The sequence below is a fragment of the Lampetra fluviatilis genome, chromosome 26 (assembly GCF_964198595.1).
Source record: "Lampetra fluviatilis chromosome 26, kcLamFluv1.1, whole genome shotgun sequence".
NCBI classification, from domain to species: Eukaryota; Metazoa; Chordata; class Hyperoartia; order Petromyzontiformes; family Petromyzontidae; genus Lampetra; species Lampetra fluviatilis.
This window is the reverse complement of record NC_136300.1, coordinates 1,777,054-1,794,215: the sequence shown is the minus strand read 5'-3', so window position 1 is coordinate 1,794,215 and position 17,162 is coordinate 1,777,054. Positions and strand designations below refer to the sequence as shown.

General features: G+C 43.8%; 1 protein-coding gene across 7 annotated transcripts in view; it reads left to right on the top strand.

The window, feature by feature from the left end:
- Window positions 1–5,429: 5,429 nt before the first annotated feature.
- ZNF236 (zinc finger protein 236) overlaps window positions 5,430–17,162 on the top strand; it is a 47,620-nt gene continuing 35,887 nt past the window's right edge. For 5 of the 7 annotated variants that reach the window (XM_078868497.1, XM_078868499.1, XM_078868498.1 and 2 more), the window contains exons 1-8: window positions 5,430–5,575; window positions 10,444–10,589; window positions 10,755–10,919; window positions 11,990–12,168; window positions 13,077–13,204; window positions 13,431–13,603; window positions 15,218–15,361; window positions 15,466–15,639. In XM_078868497.1, coding sequence (XP_078724623.1) covers window positions 5,524–5,575; window positions 10,444–10,589; window positions 10,755–10,919; window positions 11,990–12,168; window positions 13,077–13,204; window positions 13,431–13,603; window positions 15,218–15,361; window positions 15,466–15,639 — 1,161 coding nt within the window. In that variant the 5' untranslated portion in view covers window positions 5,430–5,523. Of the gene's footprint in view, window positions 5,576–5,718; window positions 5,764–5,971; window positions 6,258–10,443; window positions 10,590–10,754; window positions 10,920–11,989; window positions 12,169–13,076; window positions 13,205–13,430; window positions 13,604–15,217; window positions 15,362–15,465; window positions 15,640–17,162 lie in introns of those variants that run through there. The other 2 variants (XM_078868500.1, XM_078868501.1) reach the window with 2 other exon arrangements.

The following is a 17,162-nucleotide window of genomic DNA, read 5'->3' as shown; positions in this document are numbered from 1 at the left end:
CCGTATGAATTCATAGCCTGTACACTGGCTGCTGATTAATAATAGGCAATAATTTCAAGTGATGAATAGTTAAGAATATTTATTTAGGGCTGGGACGTTTTAATAGGTCACCCGACAATACATTGTGTGGCAACTTATTTGAAAGACGATTTTTTCAGGGTGTTATTCTTTTTGGTTGTTTATTGAACAAACACATAGTCACCATGATCCCGTCACACTTTCCATTTAACCCTTCCCTGCCTTTCCCCCCTTCAACTCTGCCGACCAATCCCCTTCCACCCTTGCTGCCGCTCCCCCCACTCAGGTGAGCAGAAGGTGATCCCGATAACCTCATCCCCCTATCCCTGATCTAATGCGGGTGGTGACGATGTTATCCGAGTTATGCACACGACCGGGCTTGTTTTATACTGTCGTTCCGCTCCCAGTGGTGTGTATTGGTGACCGCCAGACTGGTACGCCTGGTGGTGATGTTATCGGCGTCTGTCCTGAGCAATCCTTTGTCACGGAGAGACCCAGTGATTCAGGTAATTAACCATTATTTGTCCCTTGGATGAGCTTTGAATTATTAAATTTAATTTAAGAAGCATTTTTCAATGTCCCTACATAAACATAATCACGATGGAGAAAAACGCAGCGAGACATTGTGCTTACCACACCACCCACTTGTGTAGCTGTGCTGGCCTACATAGGTGCTAGTTAATAGTTATTATCCCAACATCCTCTATATGCTCTAGGGGGATCTTTGTATTTATCTACATCTCGATATGTAATGTGATGCACGAGTAGCTGCTTCAGTAGTGGTGTGCAAGTTCCGAGTGGCCCCAGGCCACAGACCAGTCTCAATACTAAGTGTGGTCCTTGCAGATGGCAGGAAACTGGGCCCCAGGGAGATACACAACGAGACGCAGAGAGAGAGAGGGAAGCACAAATATTTGGAAGCATAGAGAGCAGTACAGAGACAGACATGGAGACACATACGCGGAGAAAGGTGAACACAACGTAGACACGTTGAGACAAGCAGAGACAGACATACAGACAAAAGGCACACGCAGTAAGACTCAAAGAATCAGACATGGACCCAAAGAGCCAGAAACAGGCATATATAAATTAACAGAGACATATAGGTGGGTGTTGTGGCTTGTAATACAACATTTTAGAGACGGGGATTTGTGTATGGTGTAGATTTTGTTAAGCTCCCAAACCCACCAGGTTGCGAAGTTGCCAAGAGGTGGCACGTCAAGTGGGTTGGTGAGAATGTGTGCTCGTTCGGTCAATTGAACATTTTTCATCGGTGTACATGGATTTTGTTTAAACGTACTCCGATTTCCTCCCACATTAAAACGTACATTAAAGGGGATTTGCACAAACATGCTAAGAGCTTGAGAATCAGGTTTGGGTTTTCCTTGTTAAATACAAAACAGTATTAGTTTTACTTGGGTTATTTAAGGTAAACCTGCACTTTTAGTTGGAGAAAATGTGAGAGTGAAGTAAATGAAACGTACCCTATTTTTCAAGGTATGCCCCTGGAACATATACACATCTGCCCCATTCGTGTTGTAAGCCATTAATGTCAGAAGCAGTGAAGTGTTCAGGACAGGTGTAGATGAGTATTGTGAGCAACCAATGCAATGAGGTGCGAGCGGGTTGAGAGTCAAAGATGACGTAATGTCAACGTCACGGGTTACGCAAGTGGCTTTCGGAAAGCACTTTCGGGAACATGGGCGGGGCCGAGCTGGGGGGAGGAGCCGCCCAAGGGGTTCTTAAGGGGGACCCCATGACAGAGGCGAGGTCGTCGTTGGGAGCCAGGGTAAGGACCGGCTGGAAGAGGGTCTCTCTCCTCATCGCGGAGCAGTGTTGGCTGATCCCTCGCTCCGGGCAGACGAGTGAGAGAGCCAAAGGGATAGTCGAGGGTAGGGTCCAAATAGTATTCAGTGTCTGGATGAAGGACCGAGCTAGAGTTCACCTACACTGGTGTGAGTGTAGGATGCCGAGTGTGAGAGTGTTTTAATCAACGGAAACGGCCCTTATAGTATTCATCTCCGCGTGGTTGTACTGCACAACACATGTATGCGGCCATTTTAGGATGTACGCTCTCACATTCCCATCACATTTTGCCCACTCATGTCTATTCTTAAACCTCTCGCCCCACTCAAACACACTTTTGCACAAGACGTGTATCACCGAACTGTATAGCTAACCTGTAAAATGTCAGCTGTTTTGACATTTTTCTCCACCAGACACTTTATTAAGCGCTGCTGTTCCACAGCACATGACACACTATCCACTGCCATCTTGGAAATACCCAGACCGCTTTGCGAAGCTGCGACCACTCGACAAAACTCTCATCACAAACCAATAGATGACTCTTGACTGACACTCATTATTCAACAGACATCGACACAGTGAAACAAAAGCAGAGAAGGCCATACAGAGCGACAAAGAGACACATTGAAAGACAGACACCATGAGATATGGAGATACATAATGATATAGAGACACAGAGGCACAGTTATATCTGATCTATGCATAGACACAGGCAGGCATATACCAAGAAACAGAGGTAAACATGGAGATACAGAGACACCGAGATAGGCATAGTCAGACACATAGGAATACACAGAGTGAGGCAAATATAAAAAGGCATGAAAAATAATACACAGACACATAGAAAGACATCAACAAAAAGAGACAAGGACACATATATTGTCCAATACAGTAAGACAGACATAAATCAACAAGGATATTGAGTCAGACAGAGACTGACACAAAGACACAGCTGAAGAGACGTAGATATGGAAAGACATTCTCAGAGTAAGATACAGGGATGGAAATAGAGTTTCAGTCAATGAAGCAGACGCAATGAGACACATAAAGAGACACCATAGGCACTTCTTGACATACATAGCCCTCGGGAAAAAAATACCCCTCCTCCACATCCTCCCAAGTACAGATTCAGGGTTCTCATGACCTTTGATTGTATTTGATCACTCATATCAGTACAATAATAGACTTACAACCCTAACCCTAATTACAAAGCACCTTAAGTGCAATTTGTCTTGACACATGGGGGAACATTCCCTTACGTTTTATTTGTTCCTATTATGCTACGTGCATCGTGTCACCAGACCTTGTCAGACACCAGTGGAACACCCCATGTTGGAAAGTGGTCTGGGGAAGAAGCCATCAGAACTGCTTCAAGGAACCCTTCAAGGGACCCTTCACGAGATCTGTTGCCAAAGAAAGCTGTCGACTTGGCAATATTTATCGCGCCTGATACTCCGATGGAGACATATTCTTGGAGATGTTGAAGGTCGAAATAGGTGCAGAGTTTAAAAATGGAAAGTAAATTAACTAAAGACGAACGAGTTTAATTCGTTTTCATGTATGCTAAAGGCAGCTGTAATCTTAAAAAGGCAAAAATGAATTTCAAAAGAGAAGTCGGGCATGCATTCCTGTTAATTGTAGTCCGTTTGAACATTTGTTAAAATAAATTAAACCTGATTTGATTTGTTAAAATAAATATAACACTATACATCCTGACGTTTGGGCCACCCTGTATAGTAGATTTAAAATGTTTATATTTGTGTCAATGCGTTTGCGATAAATGTGACAATTGACACCCTGGACAGCTTTGCGAACGAGATGTTCCATCTCGAGGGATTATCCAGGTGAAATATTTAAATAAAAAAAGATATTGGTCTAGAAGCCCCATAATCTAAGGCTAAAGCATGTCATGTTTACGTGAAGAGATGGAGGAGGTATGCAATACAGTATAGTTCTATGCCCATTAAGCTCTATACCATATCATGAGCGTTTGTCATTAACATTAGGTGGCGCACTTCCTTACATAAATGTTACAAAGCAGAAAAAGCAATATTGTTTACATGGAGCGGTATAGTGTTATGGACAGTATCATGTATTAAGGGGCCGTCCATAAATGACGTCACACGATGTTTAACCCCCCCCCCTCCCGTCGTCACACGCCGTCACAAAAAGTCAGACACCCCCTCAAATATGACGTCACTAAACTCTGCACCCCCCCCCCCCCCAAATAAAACATGCTTCACATCGCTTTCAACTATCGTCATTGTAGTGCGTATTTAATGTGGCGCTGCACTCTGATGTTGTAGGAGAAAACATTTATTAATAAGTCTATTTAATTAAGTAGAACGTGTTGTCTATATTTATTTAAAGTTGCGCATTTTGATGTGACGTCACATTTCTCAACCCCCCCCCCCCCATCGTCACACATCGTCACAAATGTCTGATTCCCCCCCCCCCCCCTAGGTGCGTGACATCATTTATGGACGGCCCCTAACGTACATTTTAAATATGGAATTAGAATGTCTTTATTAAACCGGAGTTATAAGTTCACCAAATTCAGCAGGAAGACAATTTTAACACGAGTGTTTGTGTGCAGTTACTGGCGATCGGGCTGAGCCTTCAAACCCACTGCACTTGCGGTCCGGGTTTAATCACTTAACGTGTCATCTGGGTTTCTATGCAGATCTTTGGGTCTCTGTTATTGGTGTCTGGCCTGAAACTTGTTGGAACTATCAGACCCGCACCCTACTGGACATCTGTGAATAAAGAGCTTCATGGCTCATCGGATTTCTCCAGGATAAATCAAGATTTTGATTCTGAAGCCATCACCACAATCACTCCACGCGACAACCAATGGTCACCACCAGTGGCCGAGAACCGGATTCAAATCCTGAAATCTCAGCTCGCCATTCTAATCATGAGCCATGATCGATTCCCTGTTGGATGAACGCCAACCTTGACCACATACACCTAAACACACATACACTATTAGTGTCGTTGTGGAGATAAATATCAAAATTGGCAGACAACACGCCTCATTCACGTCTGGCCATCTGCATCAATGTAATAAAAGAGTTGTTTACAAATTCCCATCAGCCACGCAAGCCTTCTCGGAGTGCGTAACTTTGACGAGCCAAAGCGTGGTCTAAACCGGTTCAAAGTTTGCTCGCAGGTAATCAATGCTGCTCAAAAAACAACGCAACTAACCCCTTGAAGCAAGCGATGATGGGAGAGTCGTGCAACAAAAACACGTTAGGCAGATTCTTTCTTTAGAGGCGATACAAATTAACACCGTCCGCTCGCTCATCTTGTTTAAACAACACGTGCATCTTAGAGAACGAAGAGCCCCCCTCCTCCTCCTGGCGTCACGTGGGAGGGGAGGGGGCGGAGTCGACTTCACTCGACGAGCACCGGGGGCGCCAACATCCGGGCACCGCCGGCGCCCGCTGCCTCCGCCCCTCCCCCCCCTCGCCCCTCCCCCCGTCTCCCATTCACCGCCATTTTCTCCCTCCCAGTTTTTTTTTGGGGGGGGGGGGGTAAAAAAAAAGGAGGGGGGGTAAAAAAAAGGGGGGGGGAGATAAATAATAAATAAATAATTAATCCACCTACACCCCCCCCCTTCCTCATCCACGCTCCCTCCATCAGCACCACCACCGCCAGCCCTGCCCCTCCCTCCAGCACCACGACCACGCACAGAATATGCCGCGCGGACGGCCGCCTAAACAACGATTAATCCCCACAAACCTGCAAGGTAAAGGGTGGGGGGGGGTGGTAGTGGTGGGGGGCTACGGGATTAAACGTCCGATTATTGTTGTTCAAAATAATAATATAACGACTAATCGACCGGTCTCGTATTGCTTGCACGATCACCATTGTTGGTTGTCAATGTCGCGTTGCGCGCGTGTCTCTCTACTCCGCTCCACGTTCGCGACACTCGAGGTACGTGCGTTTCAGTCATTAGGTGTTTAAAAAATAACCCCACATCGTTGCTGTTCTTGCTCGCGCCACTTTGCGTTGTTAAACAACTCGGCGACAAAGAGACGAGACGAGGTCCGTGAACGTCTCGCGGTGCCGCTGCGGACTGAGACTGTCGCCCCCCCCCCCACGACACTCGCCGCCGCGGACGGATTTGTGTTTGTGCGCGCGGACGAACGAGGCCCCAAACACTCCCCACCCCCTTCACGGTGTTAGCCGCCGCCGCCGCCGACACTAGCAGCGGCTTAAGCCCCGAGAAGAAGCGAGGACTATCATCTTTAACCACCATCATCACCACTCTAACATCTCCTCGCTAAATAAGATGGCGCCCTCATCGTAGAGTTGAAGCCGCCCGGCGCTGCAGGCGGCAAACGCGGCCGCCTCGCTCCGTGGGGCCGCTTCGAGGCCGCGGGTCGTCGTCGTTGTTGTTGTAGTTCTCGCGGCGTCCACGCTATGAGGTGGGCAGGGGGGGGAGGCGTCAGTCGGCGCTTGCGTGCGTCGGGTCCACGGGGGTTGTGAGGCGGCCCGGCCGCGGAGGCGGCTGCGGATGAGGCGGCGGTGGCGCGGCCTGGGCACTCTTATACGCGTGGCGGCCCCACGGCGCCGCTGTTTAGTCGGAGGGGTTAGCCGCACGCGTCTCGTCGCTTTTGTGTGTCGATGCCGATGCGTGAGCGGGGTTTTTAAATGTTTAATTAGTATTTTTTGCTACACAAGCGATACACGTGTTGATTTTAAAAAGTGTTTGGGGGGCGGGGGCATAGTTTTATGAGTCGAAGTAAATGTGATGCGTAAGTCCTTATTGCGTTCATTCTCGTCTGTAGTTGAATGATGGCTTGGCTTGTGTTGGGTGGTTGGCAATCTCCCCCCGACACAACAACAACACTGCCCTACTGCGTCTCCCTTGCGTTAGTTGCTGCAAGATGGCGGAGCTACGTGAGTCCCCTGTGGGACCTGGCACCAACAATCTCGTCTTGTTGGTCTTCTTGGTGGTTGTTGAACAGCATTGTTATTGATGGCCCAATGACTACGACTCACAAAAACACACACTCGTGCTGCGTGGCGCAGTGGTTATATAACACGTTCGTCTCCCCCCCATGTATGTCACGGATTCGAGTCCCCGCCACTCATTAAACAGCCCCAGTTCGTGAGATTTAAAGACCAAATGTTGCATTAAACTCCGGACGCAGTGGTTATAAATCATTTTAAGTACAGTCTGTACAGTATTTGACGTGTTTGGTGGAATGCATACATGAACTTAATTATGATCAACCAGGCGAGAGCCAATTGACACGAAAGCCTTTTGGCAAGGCACCCGGTGATGGTTGCAAAAGCAGGTCAGATAGTGTGGCATAGTTCAAATTTTAAAATTACCTCCAATGGGCCAATAAATTTCCTAGGTCTCCTTGTCAAGGGAGATAATGGATTTTCACCTAGTTAAGTGAAGGATATTGACTTTCACGCTTGCTGCCGAGAATGATGTATAGTTCATGTTTCTGAACACGGGGGCCCAGGTAGTTGTCGTCCCCCCCCCTTTGCTGCTGTGGACTTTGTTGACGACGAGGTCTCACATTGATGAGGCAGAGCGAGAGAGATGATTGTCGGGTTAGACAGCTTTGAGCCCGAAAGCTCATCTGATCAGATTAGTGATGAGACTTGGATGTGAAGGGGTCACATGCGGATGACTGATGAGGCGAGCAAACCCAGCTGATAGGGTTTGTATGGTGACTGATGAAACTGGTCTTGTTGTGTGGTGATGAGATTGAGATGATGAGGTTGTGTGGTGACGAGGGTGTGAGTTTATGGAGAGGCTGCATTGCAAGGATAATGAGAGCTTTGATGACAATACGACGAGGAATGGGACTGATTATCATGCTAATTGGGAAGAAGTGAAGAACCAAACAAGTTATTTCATACACCTTGAGTGCTCGGATAATTTGCATAACTGAAGAAGCAGAGTGCTTAGCGATGTTTATTTAGATTGCAAAGTTTGAATAAATTACACGACACTTAATGTGACTTCAGAGTCAAGTTGAGGGCGCTGTTGCTCAGAGCTAGTGTTTCATAAAATTACGTGAGAAATGATGAGGTGACATCAGTGAAGCTGAGCTGATAAAGCTACACAAGTAAGAGGGAGCTAATGATGAGATTAGTAAAACAGCTGAGAGCCCAGTATATCAATCAATTGGTTTATTTGAAACGGCTGAGAAACCGAGATAGTATACAGTTCTGCGCCGCTTTTACCACAGAGACCTACAAAGCAAGAAGACAGAATATCAGTCGTGATATTAATTGGAATTTAAATACATCACTGTAGTAATAATATCACAATGAAAGAGTGCATGAAAGTACTGACATTTTATTACAGTGATATGGCGATAATAGCGTGATCATACTGTTCGAGTAAAATACCACTGACACCTAATAAAGGCAGCATTTATAGTCCAGTGTATAACGTACTGTAGTCGTGAGAACTTGATAAACATGTAAGGGGGGAATAGGAAATTGTTGTGCTTGTACGTTTTTTTGCGGTACTGAAATGTATTTATGGATTGGTTGACCTTGTTTAGTGGCTATAATCTGTAAAAATTTGACGATTTGTGAATGAAAGCTTACATACATAGAATCATGACTATATGGATGTTTCCTTTGGGCTTCGTGATAAAATTAATATGTTTATGGCAGGATTTATTTTTAGAACAAACTAATACCTCGCAAAGGTGCATTGCCTGAAGAAGATATCACATGGTGCAGGATTTACTTTCAAGGGAGGAGTAGGCTGTGGCATGAATATAGCAGAAATCCAATAATCTGTTGGGCTTGTAATCCATGGCACACTGCGGAGGTCACACCAAATAATCCACAATTGTTTTTGTGCCGGCGCGGTGTGCCACGGATTATGGGACGAAAGCACCGCACGATTCCCTTAATCCACACAAAAAATTAGATTACACGGGAAGCGTGGCACACGACGTCTAAAGTGCAAATATGCTATGCGGGTTTATGTAACATGATCTTTTTGCATTGATATCCAAGTAAAAAATTTCTAAAATGACTTTCTACTGAAAAAGTCGCATCAGCGCAACTAGTCTGCAGATGCAACTAAAGAAATAGAATTTAACCTTATGGCGGGACCCCGGGGTCCCGAATAAACGGAAGTCAAAATTGTAATAAATTTACTTATTTTTGGCAACTCCGTCCCACCGCGCACATAAACGCCGCGATCCACCTGGCGCGGATCATTCGAGGACGAATGCGCAGAAGAAACAAAATTTTGAAACTTTGATTAGCGGATCGTGTAGAGCTCGTCGAGAGGAATAGATTGCCATATCGTTCGCCTTCAGCAGACATGTAATGACCTTTCAACGCAGTTTATGCGAGAGCCGGGGGCTTATGGGACCCCGGGGTCCCGCCATCAGGTTCAATTGCCGAATAAAAAAAATCCTACCTCCTGAGTTTCCCTGCAGCTCCATTCCAGGAGCTCTCACTTAGGCCCCGTCCACTCTACTGATTGTGGTTTTCCAGTCCGAGAAGCGTTTTAAATCCGCTGCGTTGTGCCATGGATTATGGGTGCAGTCGCGAACTGCCAATAGTCTGGAAATTACATGAATTTTTTTTATTACTGCATTGGATGTCTGCTGTATTGTGCAGGATATATTTTAAATGTGCGAGGGGGGCATCGGCATCAAGCTTCGGCTACAATACCATACTTATGCACAACAACACGCCAATATAAATGTCTGAGCCCCAATGATAAACGATTTTGTCGATTTGTTTACAGTTCAAAATCAAAGATGCACATATGTATTCATGGTACTGCATAGCTGATGGTCTGTTAAGACTGATGTCATGGTTGGTCAGATCCAGGTCGTATCACATAACTCCACTTATCCTTGAAGATGTGCGGGTGAACTTCACGGATCCTGTGGTATGTGAGGTTGTCTGAAATTTTTCATGGTTTATTGGTGATTTTTTTCTTGAGATAAAAGGACTAATTTGCCGATTGACTCCTTGGATATGCAAACAATGGATAATAGTAACCAATTTTGTCCTGTGGATAGTAGGAGTTGCAGGTAATTTGGCCGTGTATTGGTTTATACATTTGGAAATTCAGAGTATTACCAAGTTACTGTGAATGAGCAGAGGGTTATTTCAAAGGTTGCTAGATTTTACATTGTGAGTGATGTGCTATTGCAGATATTTTTATTATTAAATCCTGTACAATAATTTCAATTATCACAGTATTTTTGCACAAAATATGGCGCTATATTGAGCCTGTGCTACTGTGCTATATTAATTTGATGCAGTTTTATTTGAACTTGTTTTAAACCGTATTAATATTTTTAATCTGTGTAATAAATAATAAATGTGTTTTCAGGTTGATATTGCGTGGGTTTTTTCCAGAGGATAAAAGCTTCAATAGAAAAAGATGGCTTATCTTTCATAATAGCACTGCATGACGGTTAAACATAAATCACAAGGAAATTGGACTTTCTCAGTATTGAGTGGTGCAAGATCAAAATGTTATAACTTAATAGTGTATTCCTCTGACGAGAAAATATGGTGATTGTTTGAGTTCACTGAGAGGTTAAAGCATCACAGAAGGTCAACGCGCTATGGTAATGTCTCCATTGTGGTCACGCTCAGAAGACCCACAGGGAATGGGTGTGGATCAGGTGGAGGAGGGAGATGTGCCGGCAAGGGGGCTCCACCAGTGTGACATCTGCAACCAGCTCTTTCACAAGCACAGCCAGCTCCAGAAGCATCTCCGACAGCACCAAGAAAATGACAAGGTTACAATAAATAATTACACGTGCAAAAACATTCTAGGATACGATCACGAAAAAAAGTTTTCACGTGAAATTAGTTTTAGTTTCTTGAATGCTTATAGGGTATAAAATTACTTTCTCTATTCCCTTGTTTCTGCTACACACCCACACCCGCACACATTCACACAGCCTCATCGATGTGACCAGTGCCCAGCCTCCTTCAATGTGGAATACAACCTGTTGCTGCACAGGGCCACACATTCAGTGGACCAGACTGCATGTCCAGACTGTGGGCGCACATTCTCACGAATTGCCAGCCTCAAGGCACACATCATGCTTCATGAAAAGGAGGAGGTGAGAAATAATTGTTCCTGCAGATAATGGGTGCGTTTATGTTGGAGTGGCGTGACTTCCCTTGGTATTCAATGTTATAGTTTGTACTATAACGGGGCGTGCATTGCAGCACATGCGGATCTTTTATTGAATTAAAAATGACAATTTAATTAGTTGCCTTTTTTGCAACTCTTAATGATGGGTTTATATTTCACTTTGCGAATGCATCACAATGTACCGTGCTGTCACCTCTTAAAATTAATTAATTTACAGTGTGCATATTTGTTGTATAACTTGAATTTCATTCAAGGGGGAGGAAATGTATACATATATGTTGCATGTTTTTGATCCCGATCTCTTGTTTTCAACTCTGCAGGACCTCCGCCTAATTTGCACATCTCCAGAACCTCTTAACTTTCTTAACCCAGCTGCATCTGAATCCCTCATCTGCGTTTTCATTACATCCCGACTCTACTATTGCAACTCTCTCCTCGACACTCTCCCCAAATCACTCATCTCCTAACTGCAGTTGATCCAAAACATCACTGTCAGATTTTTCACTCGCACTCGTAAAGGTGACTGCATCACCCTAATTCAAGTGACTTTACCGAAAGAACCAAAGAGTAATTCCTGCAGTCACGAAAGCTCCAAATTAAGTTTGATCCTTATACAATAAAATTCTGGATCAGCTTGAAGATCCTACCATGTAATTGGCTCTACCTGCCTCTTTCCTCTCATCTCATTGTGCTCCTCTCCACGCACGTTTTGCCTCAGCAACCAACGTTTTTTTTGTTAAATCCGCCAGTAAACTTTCACCTAGTGGGAGCTCGATCTTTCTTCCTCTACTGCCCCTTAATCTGAAACTCTCTTCCCACAGCCATCGGTACTGTCAACTCCCTGCCCCTATTCAAGTCCAGGCTGAAGATCTTCCTCTACCTTTCGCTAAATGCCTCATCATCTCTTTATTATAAATAAACATGTCTCCTTTACCCAGGAAGCCCAATTCCCTCTGTTCTACACTGTGTTTTGAGAGCAGTTGCGTTCAGATGCAATATGAATCCAACCTGCTTTGCAATGTTATTCTCTTGCAGAACCTGATGTGCACAGAGTGCGGGGATGAGTTCACTCTGCAGAGCCAGCTGGAGCGCCACATGGATATGCACCGGCAGGAGCTTTCGGGGGCACGCACCTTCACCTGCCGCATCTGTCATCAGGAGTTCCAACGCGTGTCCACGCTGCGCGAGCACATGCGCTCCCACTACAAAATCAGGTAGATCGCCATACGAACATTAGATTGATTAGCTAGACGGATTATTATGTTGAACTATACAACGGTGTTAATTGAACTGTAATAGCAGAATGTGTGAGGGAATTAAGGAGGCGTTGCAAAAGTGCGTACTTGTGCAGTTGATGCCTGAGTCGCCCATTAACAACTGTTAACAATTTAAGGAGGGTATCCTTGAACATGCACTCTGTGTCCGTGGGAGTTACCATCTTCTCTGCAGGGTCTACATAAACTCGGCGATGTGAACTGCCAATGTGGTTTTTGCCTTCTTCATGCCGACATCAAGTGTGTCCAATTCAATACCTTGGAAAATGAATTATCTGCCATTAAATGGGTTGGCGATCCTTGAAAATGTATGCAGACTTGTCTCGGTTACTTAGAGTGTTTGTAATGTAGACATGGGAAATCTACGTGAGGCAACAATATCATAATGTATGCAAATTAAAATAATGGCAAAACATGACATTCATTTAGCCAACATGGATATTCAACCATGATATAGGTTTTTTGGGTTAGATCGCGTAAATGATTAATGTTGTTAAACCCACCACCACCCGACGTAGCCAATTAGTATGGGTTTTCACGTGAACAGAACATGCCGATTTGTTACTAGTACAGCACACCGGTGTGTTGGAAAGCAAATCCAACATTTACAATGGATTTTCAAATCGTTTTGTTGATATTGTGAATTTTGTTAAATATGGCATTTGTGAAATACCACAAATAATACTTTTTACAGTCCAGTAACATTTGAATAATTAAGTGTTCATGTTTGTTATAAGGCATAGATAGGAGAACTGTGTGCCTTCACCGTAGCTTTCTCTTAGCAAGTGCTGTCTTTTGTAACAATTTATTTTTCATCTGTGTATGATGGTCTTGACTCTTCTTTTCAGAGCTTCTCTTTCCACAAGGTCATACAAGCGTAATATTGACAGGTCTGGGTTTTCTCATCGTTGTGAGCATTGTATGAAGACCTTCCAGAAGCCTAGCCAACTCATACGCCACATACGCATACACACTGGTTTGTGCCTTTTTATTTACTGCCCTCCACACACGGAATAATGTCAATATGCACTGTAACACGTTAATGGTCTTTTATTTAAAGGCATTTAAATTTGTATTATCCCTCCTATTGAACAATATGCTAAATAAAAAAAACGCGTGCTTTCTATTGCGGCGAGAATTTTGCAAGGAGGGGGATTAAAGTTCTCGGCTAAAGTATTTCATAAATTTTTCTACGTGTGCAGGCGAGCGCCCCTTTACTTGTGAGGAGTGCGGCAGAGCCTTCAACCAGAAAGGAGCGCTGCAGATTCACAAGGCCAAGCACACTGGAGAGCGCCCCTACCGCTGTGCCTTCTGCCCTCACACCTTCTCACAAAGAGGCAACCTTAGGGCTCACATTCAGCGGGTCCACTCTGATGTAAGATGAAATCTTTTATTTTTATTCAAACTGATTATTGTTAAGCTATACGGATTTGTAGGTGCTTTTTAAAATATAATTTGCCGTCTTTCATTTATTTTGGAATGCTATGTGGGGGGAAAAAGGCAACCACTCTTATGTTCTGAATAGTCTAAATTCTTGCTTGTTGCGCTGGTTGTTGAATAACAGGTCACAGTTCTGTTATGAAATTCATAGGTTACAGGGATGCTCAGCACGATAGCCCGAGGGTAATTCATAGTCCTTTTCTAGATTTTGAATTTGTTTCATGTGGCTCTAAAAAGTTGGGAAGTTTGGCTAAAAACTGGATTTCATATTTAATACATTAAATGTGCAAAGCCTTCTTTGATTTTGTGTAGTAGAGCCTGACTGTTAAAGTAATGTTCCCAGGATGAACTGTCTTACTTAAGCATAATGGTATTAATCACTTAGTATTTTTATATCCTAAATTAATTTCTAGGTGTCTTTATGCATGTCAAAATAACACATTACCAAAGAGAACAATGTGGTAATTTATGTGGACAGATAATGTAATACAAATGTAGTGTTTTTAATGTGTTTAATGTTTTGCGTTACTTTAAACAGCTGCATAACAAAGATTAACAGTTGAGGCTTAATTTAATTAAAGCAGGATTTGCAAGAATACTGTCACACTTGACATAGTTTAGTGCTGATTACATTCGATCAAAGCCATCCTCAAAGTGGCCACCCTGATTTTCTACAAAAGCCTAACAAGCAATGATTCCTTCCTAGTAATCCCAACCTGTCTCACTGTATCGAGCTGCAAAGGCAGGCCAAAACGAATAGTCTTGCTCCTGACATTTCTCTTGACAACTTAAACGCTGTTTGGTGTGGCCATTTTTTTTGGTGGGGGGACGTGTTTGAATGTCGAGAGTGATGATACCTGCTAGCAGCTGCCTGGTTTGAGGAGGATTTATTGTATGGGCGCGATCTGTCAGGGTCTCTGTACCATGCTGCCTGATGGCTCTCCTCGCAGGGTATTGATTTGTGCTCAGCAATGTGGGCCTTTGTGGGAATATCTCGATCTTCTTGCAGTGAGAGGAAAAGAAATGGATGTTGTATTTGTATTGTGACTTATTTTCTGCAAGTCTCTTCCTTACCCCCTGCCAAATTGGCTAGAATGCTGGACTCGTGTTTTCCATTTTGGTATTACTGCTGAACTTTGCTTCAGATGCACGTTATATTTTACAGAACTAAGTTGTTACACTAATGTTTAACGAATTTCTTTCAGTCGGCGATATGTTTTCCCATTGTCTGAAATAAGCAATTTCAGAAATTGCACGGGCTGAAGAAGTGGGAAAAGCCATAACATAAACAACTTGTATAATTCTAATGAGATAATTGCCGCTGCTGAATTTGTTCAGTAGAAATGTAGCCTATTTATTCTCTTACAAGCTAACATCCCCTGATAACAAGAGGTGTGCACAATTGCATGTAATTCTTTTGTATGTATGTATGTATGTTGAACTTCTTTCGCACCGTACGTTGCCAACCGTACTAATCGGACGTGCGAGGGAAGGGCAGTCAGACACTCGGGTATAGGTGAATCAAACTGCTCTTTTCTCTCCTCCATAGGCGAAGCCTGGTGGGGAGCAGCCAGTGTTCCAGTGTGAGGACTGCAGCTGTGTTTTCAAAAAGCTGGGCAGTCTCAATGCCCACATCAGCAGGATGCACACAGACGAATCGTACACGAGCCAGCTGCTTGGTGATGACACTCAGGTAGCCAGCTCGCATCACCCGGGTTGTTTTGAAGTCGCGCGCATGCTTGCTTTTGGTGTCCTCCTCACCTCACATGGCTGCCTGTGCGGATGTGTGCGCCCCAGACTGTCGCAACGCCGGTGTCAGGAGCGGGACCTCAGGGAGCCCGCGGAGGGACAGACGTGATACAGCAGCTCCTAGACCTCTCGGAGCAGGTGTCCGCTGACCCCACCCATGGCCAGCCGCAACTTCAGCAGTTGAACTTAGACTCGGCATCCATCAGCCAGGACATTCTTCAGGTGTGCCACATATGAAAGCACAAGCACTCTCCATATGTACATTTCATGCACGCGTTTAAATGTGGTTTGGTAGTGAAGTGCTACAGCATGTCGCTTGTGACTCAGATTTTTTTTTACAATACACCTCTACCCCAGCCCCCTCCACATTTCTCTAATGATGTGCTGTGGAAACATTGAGTCATTGTTCCGTCCTCAAAGGACATGTTGAGTCTGTGGTCTCATGTGATTTCTTGTGGATATGAAAGATCCCAGCGATCGTCTTGGCAGAAGAGGTCATTCTTTGCCAGTGTTGTATTTGTAATATCTTCTCAAATGTAAACCAGAGCATGCTTGTAAATAAGTTGCATGCACTTTAAAAATAGTTGTCACGATAAATGTGTTTTTTATACTGTAAATATGAACGCAGTGATAAAAACAAATGTTTCTCATACACATTTGACATTTGGGTTTTCCTACAGTAACAGAATTACAGGAACAATGCAATAATATAACAGATTGCAATATAATGGGATCTTTATGTATCATATCAGTCTGCAGTGCAAGAACATTGAGAAACCATAAAAGCCCAAATTAAGCTTACGTTAAATGTTGTGATTATCAGGCTCGGTGTCCCATGATGTAATTCCGTTACCGTGGAATTGACCATATGGCGATTTGGTAATGTGGGCAAAATTGTCCAGTTTGTGTCATTATGTGTTTTTCTCAGTATTTTGCAGCCACTCATGTAATGTACGAAGAATTTAAACGGAGGAGGAACAAAATAATCCGACCCTAATATCTTTTTGCCTGAAGTCCGTAGTGGAACCACATTTCAGATGAATGCACAACAGCGGGCAGCAATTGCCTTTCACATCATGCTAACAATATGGCTATTAGTGTTTGAGGAATACCATGTCCTCATGCAGAAGTGCCTTCGCCATCAGTAATTGTTGCCGGTTGCTTTAATTGAAGTATTGGCATTTAAATTATTGACAAAAGCATGCATAGGAAGAGCCCCACTGGCGTGTAATTACCAATGCTTATTACGTCTGTGCACATAAAGCGTGTGCCTGTGGGGATGCTGTGATTACACACTGGTCAACTATACCCATATGAACTGTAAAGAACTTTAAATTGTTCCAAATGTAGTGTATTAAGAAACGATTTTTATATGATTTCAATTATAGCGGCTGCCATGTTTTCCTTGTAGCACTAAATATTTCAATCATCTTCCTTGATCAGGCACTCATTAATTTAGGCAGGGCTTGTATTTTTGTCTGTTGGTCTTTAATACTTACAATATAATGCACGTCGGGTGTTTTCACTTTTTTGTATGTGTGTATATACACACAAACACACGGTGATCCACTTATAGATACCCCACTGATTTTTAATTGTCCTCTTAGTTTCTTCGAAACATTGTAAGCATATCACGCCAACTATGTTGGACAAAGTGTAAGGGTTGAATGTCAAAATGTTTAACAAGTATAATGAGATTGGTGGAGACATAACGGGCTTTGAAACAAAAAACTGTCTTCCATGTA